The sequence below is a fragment of the Nanorana parkeri genome, unplaced genomic scaffold (genome assembly GCF_000935625.1).
Source record: "Nanorana parkeri isolate BGI_ZX_2015 unplaced genomic scaffold, ASM93562v1 scaffold251, whole genome shotgun sequence".
Classification (NCBI taxonomy): Eukaryota; Metazoa; Chordata; class Amphibia; order Anura; family Dicroglossidae; genus Nanorana; species Nanorana parkeri.
This window is the reverse complement of record NW_017306519.1, coordinates 1,062,301-1,077,265: the sequence shown is the minus strand read 5'-3', so window position 1 is coordinate 1,077,265 and position 14,965 is coordinate 1,062,301. Positions and strand designations below refer to the sequence as shown.

At 42.9% G+C, this 14,965-nt stretch overlaps 1 protein-coding gene across 1 annotated transcript in view; it reads left to right on the top strand.

Moving 5' to 3' along the window:
* The window catches only part of EXD3 (exonuclease 3'-5' domain containing 3), a 170,295-nt gene that overhangs the window by 49,279 nt on the left and 106,051 nt on the right, over nucleotides 1-14,965 (top strand). Inside the window, exon 18 of the mRNA XM_018556748.1 lies at nucleotides 967-1,098. Coding sequence (XP_018412250.1) covers nucleotides 967-1,098 — 132 coding nt within the window. The remainder of the gene's footprint in view (nucleotides 1-966; nucleotides 1,099-14,965) is intronic.

Here is a 14,965-nt window from a genome sequence, read left to right as displayed (position 1 = left end):
GGGGGGGAGAGTGCCTACAAGTTACACAAAAGTGATTGGGAAACTCTTATTTATGTTATTTGGATAAAATCCTTAAATTACATATAAACAGGTACTTTTATTCTACAGTATATGCAGTGCATGCTGGGCTACCTAATGAGAAAGCCCTGCAATCCTTGCTGACTGCTCTTGTAGACTGAAGAGCTAAATGGTATTGTCTTTACTAGGAATATAGAATGTCCATCATCTGAGCCAGGCTCACATTCACTAACTGATGGCTGGAATGAACTAATATGTTCTAAAAAGTTTATATATATATGTATATATGCACCAATACTACTATTGGTGCCGATACTGAGTATTTGGTTGAGCGCCAAATGCTCCGATACTTGCTTCCGATACCTGGAACTTCCAGACAGAGGGAGATATCCCTCTGACCGGCAGTGCTGAGGGAGCATGGAGCCGGCTTAATTTCCTATCAGGAAGCCAAGCGGTGGGTTATAATGTGCTGCCCGGCTTCCTGACCAGTCAGGAAGCCGGACGGCACCTCATGACCCGTTGCCCAGCTTTCTGATTGGTAAGGAAGCCAGGCAGCCTCGGCAAGTAAAACCAGTGTTTTTTCGATAGAACACCGGCTTCCCAGGCAATCAGTAAGTGGCTGGTCGTGATCCCCCGCCCGACTTCCTGATAAACTGGGCACCGGTATCGATACTCAGTATCAGCGAGTACTGGAAAAAAACATAACATTACTCAATACTGAAAAAACGGTATCGGTGCATCCCTTATGTGTGTGTGTATGTATGTATGTATATACAGGTGAAACTCGAATAATTAGAATATCGTGCAAAAGGTGTGCAGTTTTTATTGTTTAGGACCTTTTGCCCTGCATTACAGGTTCACTTGGGCAATAGGCTCAGTATGGACAATGCACAGATTTATTTTACAATACCTTGTTTTATGCATTTGATGTTCTCCTGAATCTCACAGCTCCGCTCACAAATTGGAGAAGGAAGATGTTTTTCTGTAGACTGCTCAGAGAAAGCACGGCAACAAGCAATCAAGGTGCTGAAACATTTTAATGTTCGTGTCTCCCTATCCGATGTGTTCAGTCGCTGCCAGGTAAGCTGACCGCCAGTACTTCTCTAGAGTTGTATTTATCAATATTATAATGTTATGCACTTTCTTTAGAACTTCTAGTGGCCATGAGGACATTTAAAAAAAATAAATACATTTATTGCCACTATCCCTAAACTGCATTGGTATATTTTCTGCCAGGCTTCTCAATGTGCAGTTATTTCTCTAGAAGCTACCTTAGGTCATTAGAATATTCATGCAAGTTTTTTTGTACAGCAGTTATTATTACTTGAGCACTTGAACAGCCAGTTATGTGACCCAGGCACCTCTGCCAGACAACACAGCTTGGACACTTACTGCAGTATCATCGAGTTTGATCAAGTACACATATTAAACCTACTGATTGTACATTAAAGGAACAGTGGGACACTGAAGAAGTCTGTTTGGCTCCTGGTGTTGCCTTTCCCTCTCCTAGTCTGAGCTCTGCTATGTGGGTGATTACAAAACGTTTATTTTAGGAAAAACTGTTGTGGAATATTTTGAGGAAATTCTATATGAAATTAATATGTCTTCTGTAATAGTGAATAAATAGTATTTTTTTATTTTGTATGCTTCATTTGCTGATTTAGCAACGTAGAGGAGCAGATAGATATCTTTCCCTAACACCTCCCTCACAGTATAGATTCAAAGCAACAGGGACATTCTAGATATTTTAGACTCTCCTGTCTTTCCATGGGTTAAAAAAAGAAATACATGGGAAAGCTGTTCTGTGAAGAACATATTGAGTCGGCAGGCTGACACGAAATGTATTTTTTAGAACAAGTTTTTCTGGTTTGTAATCCAAACTGTATTGTTCCCCTACACTTGAAAGCTGAGATGAAAGCAAGAGGCGCTCAGAGGAAGCAATGACAACCATTGTCTGATTATTATTTATTTAAACCTTTTTATATACATATATTTTTACAAGAAAAGATAGATTTTGATGGTTATCTGGCATTTAGGTATGAAGCATAAATAACGTGTAATTACCCGCATGCTCAGCACTACGTGGAATTTACCAAGGGTGTGGATCGGATCCCATGCACAGACTGGAGAGACCCCCTCCTCCTGTAGAGTGACTGTAGGCGAGAAAGACAATCCCTCTGCCTGACAATTAGTTACATAGTTAGGCAGATAAAAGACCTGTGTCTGTCAAGTTCAACCTTAAAGAGACCCTGTCTGTCACCAACTAAATTTGCAGGTATTTGCAAGTATTTAAAATGCTTACTTGCAGTGTTTTTCCTTTCCACAACATATTTCTCTTTACTGTTCATTAAGGGACACAAAATCAGTAGTTATTCTGATATAATTGGGTTATACTGCTGCGTACAGGAGGTTTTGGACACTACCAGTCTTACCATTTAGCCTGTAATTTGCACCACGAATGTTCACCAAAGTTTTAGCTCCAAAGCTAGCCTGGCTATGCTCCCAGTATACTCCCATCATGGGATACCTTGATGACCACCTGTTCAGAGAACAGTCAGCTCAAACCTCTGACCTTCAATGCGGCACGGACATTCCAGACCCTTAAAAGGTTCAGTTGGATTCTGAACCTTTATAAATCAGCACTGGTTCCGACACTTCTTGGAATATCTGGGTCTAGTTCTAGACACGGCCCAACAAGATTTATTTTTGTCCTCAAAAAAAACTTGTCTCCGCTCCCAGACTCAAACTCTACGGTGCAGGGGCTGCCTAACTCTGTGATTCTGCATGAGCTATCTTAGCTTTATGGTAGCCTTCTTCGATGCAGTTCGATTTGCTCTGTTCCACTCCAGACCTCTACAACACAACTTGCTGTCTGTGTGGGACAGAGAGAGAGAGTGCAATCTCGTGACAAATCCATACATCAAAATTGAGATGGAGGGCGTTCTGGTGATTCTCATAGCGGCAGACTGGCCCAGGCAGATGTGGTACCCTGAAACATACATTTGCTCTCCCTTCCTAGCCTTTTAGACTTGAAGTAGCCAACCCCCTTCCCAGCTGGTTACTTACCATAGTAGTAGTGGTGATAGTAGTTGAAGCCTGCTTGGATTTTTTCCTTTTCCAGCCAAAATCATCCCTAGCCATGGCTGGGAGCCTTTATAGACCTGTTTGGGGTCGTCTTCTGGGGCTGGAGAAACTCAAGAGATTGCCCTATATAATTGTAAAGAAAGTTAGCAGCTGTGAGGGTGGTAGTTTGTCAGGAGAGCAAGGAAGGATGGATAACTGTACTTTTATTGACAGTACACTTACTCATAAAAAAAACACCAGTCATGAGAGAAGTAAAGGGGCTGTCATTGCTGGTTTACTTCTGAAAGTGCTAGCTGCCTGGATTATTTTGGCTTCATTATTGTTGAATAACACACCCAGAGCAAGGGTGCTGTAAATGAGTGTAAGAAAAATGTTAGAACTCCTAATCTCCATACTTGTCAGTGAATGTGTTGAAACCAGACAGCCAGGCAACTATTGTTCTTAAATGGAGAGGTCAGCAGTAACTGCATACATGATGGTAATTCTTCAGCATTGCATCCCTTTTTTGACAGCTTTGTTGCACAAATCGTAGTGTACACTGGTGATTGGGCTATGATTGTACCCCAGTTACATTGTGTTTGCATTGTGTTGTCTTGCCAGTGACACCTTGCCAACTGCAGAATCTACAAAATGTGACTGCCACTTTCTTCATTGGTCATTACCACACTGGTCGAAACACTTTGGAATCTAGCAAGGAAGCAGAAACTGAGTGGCACCTTGCTGGATCGGACATGGAGGTAGCAAAGCTGAAGGTCTTTTTTTTTTTTTTTTTTATTCACTGGTGAGTTGCCACCAAAGGCAGATTCATCCATTTTCATTTCTTCTTTTTTGTCAGGTATATATGAATGTTAAACTTAAAGGAGAACTATGAGGTGAGTGCTTTTCACTCACCTCATAGTTCTAGCCGACCTGTGACAATGAGACTGTCGCAGGTCGGCTCAGTAGATCGGGAGGTGAGCGAACATATACCGGCGTTCGCTCACTTCACGATCCTGTCACTGCTCTCTGACGTGACAGAGGGGGCAGGGGAGGGGCTGGATTCCCCCCTCCCCGTTCTGATCCGCCAGCGCTGACTGGCGGAACGGGGGAGGGGGCGGGTACAGCTGGCTCTGCCTCTAGATAGAGCCAGCTGTCACTCACGCAGCTGGGCGGATCTCGACATCGATGTCGGGATCCGCTCCGGCTGCGGCGTCTCCGTATACCGCGAGCTGTAGCTCGCGGTATACTGAGCTTTGGGTGACGGGAGGACGCTAGTTTTTGTTCTCCCGTTAACCCTCAAGGAGAACTATGGGGAAAAGCCCTGACCCCATAGTTCTCATTTAACCTGCATACTAACACTTAACATTAAAACCTTAATGCCCAATATAACCCTAAATCTTAGGTTCAGCTCACCCAAATGTGATATTTTAGTTATAGGTGCAGCCTTGTGGGCTGAGTTATCCCCCTGGCTTCTTATATATAGAGATCTCCCTGCCATAATGCCCTACACTATTACAGTATGTCCACCTGCCTATTTTGGATGTTCTCACCCACATTTTCCATAATGTGAAATAAATAAAAATCCAGCAGGGAGGATGGCCATAGTGACCACAGCAGAGATTCAAACTGAGGTACTCCGCGCAGAGAACTCCCTAACAGAGTCTTTGAGGGATAGAAAAAACTGACAGGTGGTTTAATCCTCCAATATCTAGTAGAGGTGCACCAAAATGAAAAGAATTTTCAGGCCGAAACCGATACCGAAAATGTTTTTTATTTTCATATTTTTAAATATTTTGTTTTTATTTTTTATAAACTTTTTATTTTTTTTTATTTTTTATTAATTCATTTTTTATTAAATATCTTTTACATTACTTTTAGGGGCTTCTGGGAAATATTAGGGGTCTAAACAGACTCATGATATTTCCCTTTTTAAAATAGAAAAAAAAAGATTTAGGACACAAAGTCTCTTTTTCTCTGTCCCCTGTTATCAATGAACAGGAATCCTCTATGAGTGTTCCTGTTCATTGATAACATGAGGACATGGTATGTTTACTATAACTACAACTATGAATGAACAGGAGGTGATGTAGATCACCCCCATTCATTCATAATTGAGGATATAGTCAACATACCATATCCTCAATTATGCACAAAGACTCGGCGATTACTGAATGTTTGTACCTTGCTCTCTGACACGCTGTCACAGGAGGCTGAGCGAGCGGTGTAGGGAGGAGAGCTCAGCCTCCTGTGACAGTGCGGCCTGTCTCCGCCCCCACACCGATCTGCCGGACTGTGATAGGCGGCTGAGCGGTGTGGGGGGAGAGACGCCGGCCGCTCACAGCGCTCTCCTCCCGCATCACTCGGCAGGCTGCACAGTTTCTCTCCTCCCCACTGGGACACAGAGCAGCGCCCAGCGGGGAGGAAAGAAACCTGGGATGTGCCGATGTATTGGCAGGAAAATGCCACTTTTGGCATTATGCCAAAAGTGCCATCTTCGGCCGATATGTTTCGGCGGCCGATATATCGGTGCATCCCTAATATCTAGCAAATGGTAGCTGACACCTGCCTAAAAGCACATTCTCCTGTGTCCACTATTGGAGAAGTCTTGGTGCCACAAACAACTGATTTTCAGAAATGGAGTCACTCATTCAAGATAAACTCTACACTACTGCCTTTACTTTACACCTTTAAAATACAGACTTGGAAGAGCATATAACTTGAGATAATGTATCCAGGCATATGAGCTCTTCAGGAATGTGCAGGAAAAGGTGAGCATTTTCAGGTCATTGTGCTTTTAAAAGATGCCTTCACCATGTAAACATCTGCCTAGGGCGACAACGCTTAGTGGGGTAAGCTTTAAAGTTCAAGTTCACCTTTCTCACAGTTCCTGTGTGCAACATATTTGCTGTACATTCTTTGTTTTGTCATGGAGTTTAAAGTAACCCTATCATGAAATTGTTCCGCTCAGGATGAGCATATGATGACAGTATGCCAAAGCAGAGTTTTAAAAATGATCAGTGGATCCAAATATAAAGGCAGCTAAAGTTACATGCAGATTTTGACTTTACTGTAAAGGTAAAGCTTGGGCTCAGCTGTGTTTCCATTGAGAATATTTCCCATTATTCCCCCTCACCAAGACAAAAAGTTTTGTATTCTCATATTTAGTCCCCAGGGGGGAGTTCTTAGTATATAGTCATGTGTTTTATAGCCTCTCTTAGTTCCATTGTTGAAAAAAAAAAAAAAAGACTGATATTTACAGAGCTCACTGACTCAAGCTGAAAGGACTACATAGCACTGAATGAGCCAGAACAATGAATCCAATCCAATGAATCCCATTACCACTAGGTATACGTATATACATTTCTGAACAAGACATGACCCTGTGGGAATCCTGTGTCAGTGCACCTATTATTAAAAGTTTATGTGTGAAACAGAGGTCTTGTATAAAAAAAACACCTAAATACAAAATAGAACTGACCCAGTTTTCCCTTTTAAAGGCATAATAGCTAACAATCAATCCTTTCGTTTCAAACTTGTCGTGATAAACTGACCGGCAAAAGGGTATTTTTGGTTTCCGTGGCATTTTACATAGCAGCATGACCATTATCTACAAGCAAATAAATCCAGATTAATGCTATTCCCTGTTCACTTCTGAATTCCAAGTTCAGGTCGTCTACACTGACCCTCCAGGCTCAGCTCAGCGTACTGGCTCCTTCCCACAGACTGTCCCCTTCTCCCCTGCCAAGATCTCGGTATCTTCACAGAAGCAGCAGAGCGTTATGGTCAGGGATCGGGAAATTAGCCAAACCTGGGGTCCTTAAACTCTGTCCTGTAATTGCTCCCCTTGATACTTCAGAGGAGCAGATATTTTGTTCCTTGCTCCCTTTACCTTTTTCTGCTGCAATCAGAGCTTCTGGGTAATACTGCATGTGCTCTAGTGATGCAGTACGGTTTTCTAGCAAAATCTATGCATTTAAAAATCCTGCTGGAATCTGAGCATACAAAAACTCATCTCAGTGTGTTCTCTAGTCTGTGAGCTTAATGAAGCCTCCCCCGCATATGTAGTATAAGAGTGAGGTCCCACCACTTACTAACAGAGACTGCTGTCACACTCAGAATCAGTATGTAAAGTCTGCGGAATCTGTGAGGGGCAATTTTAGACTTCGGAGAAGGTAAACAAAAGCATAAACCCTGTAACTACAAGGTCATAACAGAAAGAAGAATTATGAGTAACGAAGAGGCTTTATACTATCCTTTGCAGTGGCCCGTTTGTTAAAAACCACTGTGTTGCTGCTCCTTGGCCACTGCATGTTTTCCACACTTCTGGTCCCATATGGTCAGGTTAAATAAAGTGCTCTGGTCCACTCTTTTCACTCTGTTCAGCAAGCTATACATATTCAATATACATTGTGTTAGGGGCTCTTGAGAAACTATGAGAACACAGGGAGATGAAAAATCAGGCTGTGGACATTCAGATCATCAAACCACTGTGACCCATTGCATCTTTTCTTTCCCAGCTTGGACAACTTTTGGATGCTTGCTTAGTGGAGTGACTGGTCTAGACTAGAGATGAGGGATCTCGTAGAATGTGCACACATTGTGCAAAATGTGTGCATGCTGTAATCAACTCTTGCAGGAATGCTTCTCATCTCACTGGGTTCTCTTCAACAGCATTTCTCATTTGCTATGACTGATGTGAAAGGTTCAGTACTAAGAAGTCCCTTAAGGCCCGCCAAGCAGATTGAAAACTGACTTGGAAGGTTGAATGTGATTGTTGATGCAGGAAGCTTAGAGAAAGGAAGTTGCACATCCCAGCCTTCAGGAATTATATACCTACTGCCCTCTGTAGAGCGGCAGGCGTATGCACAGAATTCATATTAAATTGACTCTGGCACGAAGTCTTATATGTAAAAGGGGAAGAAGATAAGTACTGACCTTTCAGGTGAGCTCTTGGCACTGCTACCATCCGACACTTCCAGGTGTGTCGGATAGCGTGTCCATCACCAGCCACTGTGGTTCCTCCCACCGACCCTTACATCACTAGAAGATAAAATAGTGACGGGGGGTCGGTGGGAAGATCCACAGCGTCCAATAGGTGACATGCTATCTGACCCACCTGAGTGTGTCGGACAGCAGCAGCGCCCTGCGCTTACCAAAAAGGTGAGTATCTTCTTTTGCGTGCTGCATCCTCTTCCATTTGAATGAATGTTCTCTCATTGTCCAGTTGCAATGTTTACTCAGTAACATTAGTAGCTCACTGTATACTTTTGCTAGTTTCCTGAAACTGATTTTTTTAAACGCAAGCACATGTCATAGCTCATTAATGCAACCCTTATTATTCTATACCTTTCTGGTGTGACCCTGCCTAATGCAACATGGAGAGTTTCAGAGATCTGTCACATAATTCTAATAAATAAAATGGATAATTGACAGACATGATGGAGGAAATAGGCAAGCTTTGTACAACCACAGATTGTACCTCCTGGAATTGTCTCAGCTGTAAAATCCATTTAGGTTACTTTTGGATCATTTACTATTATAGTGACGGAATATGGAGATGAAACCACCCGTGCACATGGCACCCAGCACAGCCTGTAGATCTCATGTTCCCAGTCAGTTCCAGAAGACATACCTCCTCACTGACACTTCTGGCTTGCTGTGTGTCTTGGTCTGTCTTCTGTTTCTGTCATCTTTCAATGTCGTTTCCTGTTTCCTGTACATTGCAGCATCCTCACAGTACAGAGAAAATTATAACACCCAAAACTTCTCATAGTTTTCACAGTTTGGAGTGTAAATCATCCCTTTCTATTTTTTCGTTTTTCTCAGCTTGGCTATAACTGTCATTGAGCATGTGCAGACATGTCCTAATACTGTGGCCTATTGGTAGATGGGTTAATCATAGACATCTATGATTAAGTCCAGGTGGTGAAACGCGAAAGAGGTGTTGTATGGGAGAGACCTTTTGGTGGTGTATATGCAAAAATCTAAAACATTTTACTCAATTCACTGCAATAAAAATTGGATTTTATGGACATCAGTTATATGCAGCTGATCTTTTGGGAAGTGAGAGCACACTATAGCCTGCACCCGATATATGTCCTATAGCGAAGTCGGAGATGGAATTGGAGCAGTGAGTCTTGGTGGCTTTTTATTGGTAGAGGGGCTCTCACTACAAAGCTTTGGTTTGGGCTTGGACACGCATAGCAGCTCCAGGAACAAATGAGTATTTTCCAGCTTGGCACTAGGCCGCAGCATTGTGGATCACCTGGTCAGAAGTACTAGTAAGTAATGCTGTACACAGGGCTACACAGGTACACAAAAGAGTGGAAACCTTTTGTAGCAAAAGTGCACCTGTCTTGGTCAGGAGAAATAATGGACATTCTTTGTACGTAGCAACTATGTAAGTGGTTTGCTGATAACTGTCTAAACTAGTTTCATTCGTATTTTCCATGTTTTAAGAATACCACTTAGGAGGTGAACAAACCCGAAGACCAATCATGACAAGGCATCTATGCTCTTTCCTGTAACCTCTACTCCTAGTAGCCACAGCATGGTGTGGTGTCTTGTAATCATACCATTGTATCATGGGCCATACAATTCTGATTTTCCATAAAATCAGCCAGAACTCTATGAAGATCAGTTTAAACTTTCCATCCCCGCAGTTAGCATGAATCTGGTGAGATTCTTTTCATATGTCATATACAGTATATGATAGAATTGTGTCAGAATCGGGGCAGTGTGGTGGCTAAGAGGTTCAGTTTCTAGGCAGAGCTAGGGACTTGCAGTTAATTCTCAACCGAGGCACTCTATATGGTGTGTAAATGTTTTCCCTATGTTTGCATGCTTTCCTCAAGGGATTATGGTGCCGTCCCGTAATCCAAATTTGTACTGGTAGGTGGTAAGTTGAAAATTGAAGCCAGAGATGCACAAGCAAGACATAGCCTGTCTGTAGTTTAAATGTCTATGCAGGCATTACCATAGTGCACACATCCACTCCCTGTTTTCTGTAATCTGGAGACCTGTGAACCCCTGTCTGTGATGCAGGAGGGCTGTTCCCAGGCACAGCCAATACACACTCCTTGTTGTCTCTCACATTTAGAAATCACAGTAGTTTCTCACAGCCACCAATCAGATTCACACCTTTCTTGGAGATTTGAATGTGATTGCCGATGTAGAAAGTAGATAGAACATTTTAGAATATATGCTGTAGGAAGTATACTTGCAGGGAGCCTGTGAGGTGCTATGTGGATCCTGTTTATAGGGGATTACAGAGAACTCTGACCAAAGTATGCTGGGTGAACATTTCATTTAAGAACAGTTGCACTATTTGTGGGATAGCTGTAGAAATTCCCTGATTGGTCTCACTTGTCATTCGGAATGTCCTGATTTGCTCATTTACACAGAAAGGACCTCAGTAGTAGTCGAGTGTTGGAAACATGTCACAGTTCAGCTCTGTATGGGAGCCTTTCATTCTTAAAGCCTTCATCCTGTTTTGTTGACGGTTCTTTCAGTTCTAGGTCTTAGTCCCAATTTATAGCAAGAGGACGGACACAACACAAAGGCATTGCGTTTCTTTAGCCACTTCATGGGTGAATATTTGGTCTCTTTCTGTCCCTGAGGTGGGGGCTTGTTCACAGGGCTGTTAAAGAGACTGGTGCATTTCCTTTGAAGGCTTAATTACCTTCCAATTAGTTAATGAATAAACCTTCCCTGTTCGTTCCCCACAGGCCAGGGAGAAGAAAAAAAAAAGAAACTCTCTTGTTGAAGTCGCAGAAAATCTTACTTTACACACCTCTCCCCTCCTGTGCCCCATCCACGACGATCCATTTCGCTAAAATCTCAGCTCAAAGGCTTCTCAGCTCATTGCATTGCTATTTAATCCCAATGGCTCCAGGGCAGCGTTATTGTATATGCCCGGCCAGCCCAGGTGTGCTAATAATGTCCCCGCACTGCATGAACACAGAGGAGTGACAAGCTCAGGTATCCAGGCATCAGGTAAGGGGCCCTCCTGCAGCATTTCAGGGAGAACAGACTAAGGAAGGACAGGGCTGCAGAGTCAGAAAAACTGCAACAAAGGAAGACAAGGCTATATACATAGTTAGATTGCATTTATGAAAGCAAGTGATGCAGCCTTTTACAATGCACCCAGATAAAAGTGTTGTACAAAGTTTCTGATTGTTGTAAGCAGTCCCTATGGCACAGAGGTTTCTGTGTTCCTTTACCGACAATAAGCAGGTCATTTTCTCTTTTTAGTGAGGGAAAATGGAGTCAAAGTTAACCTGCCACATGTATTCCGTACCCTCTGAACAAAACACAAAGAAAAAAAAACCCTTGTGAAAGAAGAAACTTTATACTTATTAATCCGATGGTCACTACTGTGTCCTATAGTGATATAGGGGTCAGTGGGAGGAACCAGAAAGCACAGCATGGGTCACACTATCCGACACACCTGTAAGTGTTGGGTAACAACGGTACCCGGAGCTCGGCAAGAAAGCAACGTTTCAACAGAAGACCTGATTTACTAAAATGAACCTGTATGCATGAAAAGCATCCATTTGTGTAGGAGAATATAAAAATTGGATGTTTAAAAAGTAAACACAGGTGCACTTTATCTTCCCTCACTTCGTGCTTTTGTAAATCAAATGCAGGTCTTGTCTAGGAGCAAATGCTACACGATGCCTGTTGACTTTGTGGGTAAGAAAATCCTACTCCAAACTATAATTTAATATCACTTTGTTATGGGGACCTGACTTTCCTTGACTTCACAGCCAAGCTCAACAACTACCACCCCTTTGTCCAATGAGATTACCTTGGTGGCCAGTAATCCTACTGTAACTAGATGGGGAGGGGGGAGAACATTACTTAAAATGGACCATCTATGGTTGAAGGGCAAACACAAATTGTAATGACTACACCCGTCAATGGCCATCGACAATCATAGCTACTCTGTTCAGGCCCCGTTCACATTGAGCGATTTATCGCGCGATTTTTGTAGCGATATCGCTCATATTTCCGCACTATATCGCTCTATGTAGCTTCACCAATACAATTCAATGTAGCTGTTCACATCTCGTCGCTCAATGTCGCTCAATATCGCTTGTAGCTCGTCGCTGGTAGCTTGTCGCTTCTACATGACCCTTTTTTAGAGCGATTTTGAGCGATATTGCTCCTGATTGCATACAGCCCAATAGGAAGATGTCGCGCGACACGTCGCTCAATGTCGCGCGATTTGCATGTCGCTCAGTGTGAATGGGGTCTTAGAGAGGCCTCAGCTTTTGCTGACTCAAAGCTTAGGCCCCGTTCACATATAGCGACATACCTTTTGCAGCGGATCCGCACGGCCGGGATAGCGCGACTTTCGGGGCGACGTTCCAGCGACGGTAGCGCGACCTTCCCCGTCGGGCTCCATAGAAAAAAGTAAAATCGCGCAAAATCCGCCGAAAAAAGGGTCCGGTAGAAGCGACTTGCGACCGCGACGAGCGACGCGCGACATGGAGTTAAGACAGCTCCATTGAATAACATTGGCTGGGGACTTCTCGCGATATCGCGCGGCAAAAATGCGCGATATCGCGGCGGAAATCGCGCGACAATTCGCTATATGTGAACGGGGCCTTAGCTCTTCTCCCACCTTAGCTGAACCTCACTTCAGCTATTTAAAAATCATATGCAAGAACCTTTATTGGACACTGAGGCTGGGGCACTGGATTTTTTTTAGGGTGGTAGACAGAGTACCCAGGATCAGGCTCATTGAAAACTATTTTGAGGCTGCAAAACAGTCCCTGCAGCTTGCCTGTTCTTTAGCCATATTGATGATGTCTACAGTTACCTTGTATGACATATTGACTTTAAGTGACAAATGTAAAAACATCTATTCTAGGGTAAACACATTCTGTTCACCAAGCTAATCATGTTTGCCAGAAGGATTGAATAAATGTAAAACTTGAAGCGACTTCCCTTTTCTAAAAGCCGTATTTAATGGTGTGCACAACATAAAGTTGCTCAGTAACTCATAACAGTCAATCAAATTGCACCATCAGTTTCGATCAGCCGATGAATTCAGCCGATTGATGATTGTTTGGCATGGGATATTGTATTTTACACTTGGCACTTACTCTCAGTAAATACACTTGTGAATATGTGCTGTTTCTGGGTTTACCCTTCCATCACAAAATAGAACCTTAGCTTGAGGGAGTCCATCTTTTTTTTATTTCCTGGCACATTCCTGAAGAGATAATTAGGCAATGTCAGCTTGGTAAGCATTGTACCTCCTCCCACGGCCGGGCATTGTTTCTTGGCCCTTTGAACGTGGTGGCCATGAATAAAGGTTATAAATTCCAGGCCTATTCAAGCAGCCGCCACCCTCTCCTCCAGTTCCTCAATCCATCTTACAGAACTGTGGTCACTTTTATTGAGGCCTCCTCATTTCCATCTTTAAGCAGCCACCTTGTACCCGCCCCTTTCATTTGTACAGAGATTTTAGTGCCCTCAGGCTACAGTTTTAGGAACAACTTTTGTGCACATTGCCAGAGGTCATTGAAATGGAGCTGCCTAGCCACCAGTTAGTTTAGTCAGCGAGGCAGTGTTAGAGCAACAGTATTACATACAGTGCAATAACCCAAGGCAACTATTTAGGAATAATTTTATCAATTGAGAATTAGGATCGGAGAGTTTATGCACCTTCCAGGCCATGTATGTCACTGTAGACACTTAGAGAAATTCACTAAGGTTGTGCAATAAACAGAACTATGTCCTGACTTGTATAACAGCAAACTTATTAGGACGTGCTAGAATACTTAAAGATAAGGGTCTAGATTTGATGGGAAGAGTTGACTTAGTAGAGCATAAAGCTAGGTATATTGCAAATATGAATAATGTACAGCAATCTGAATAAAAGATATCCATGTGAAATTTACTATATTAAGGGCCCATTTACACCACATCCAGATCATCTCCAGACCAGACCAGATTGTTTCCAGACCCAAAATGCATCCTAATGTATCCCTATGCTATTTCTGGCCTTTGTTCACACCTGCGCAGTTCGTTCCAGACCAGAAAAGTACTGCATGTCTCATTTTTTCTGGTCATTTCTAGAATGCACTGGACCTGCGGACAGGTTCACACCATTTTCTGGACCAGATCTGGTCCGGAAAATGGTGTGAACCTGCCCTAAAACAAAACCTGCAATTTGGCATAGTAATGGGAACATGCTATAAAATGTAGATGCTAATTCTATGTTTTGGACATTTTTTATGCTGTACAAGGGTCCACTGTATTGGCATTACTAGAAAAGACGTAAGCTGCATGTACGAAACACTCTCCTCAAATCAGCAGTTATTGCGGTACATATGGAGTTAAGTGCACAATGTGGTCATAGTGACTGCACTGTGATCACAAAAAGAATGCCGAAATTGCATCAAATTGCTGTGCTTGTCAAAGTGCACCGAAAGCAGCTCCAGATGTGTCCAGCGTTTGGTGGTCAACATTTACATGTACGCTTGTTGTGTGGTCCCCATGGTAAATGGATGCAGTTGTGGAATTTTCATATTTGTTTTGTAGAATCGAGTGGCATCATATGGCATGAAGCGCTCTGTGCCTCATGCAGCAAGTAAGTCGCTGCAGAGTAGGCTGCATTCTTTGAAATTGTCAGCCCTTGTCGGGACATCTCAAACATTTTCAACTGTATCCAGTAGGCCTCAAGCAGTAATGGTTTAATTGGGAAATAATGTGAGATTGGTATTTATGTTCAAGTGAGAGCGCAGCTGCTCATTAACCAGCAATCAGATCAGCTGGGAAACAGTACATTCCATTACACTGACAAGCATGCAGTACCGCATTCTGACCAGAGATGGCACTGTAGCTACAGATTGTGGACAGATCTCCTACA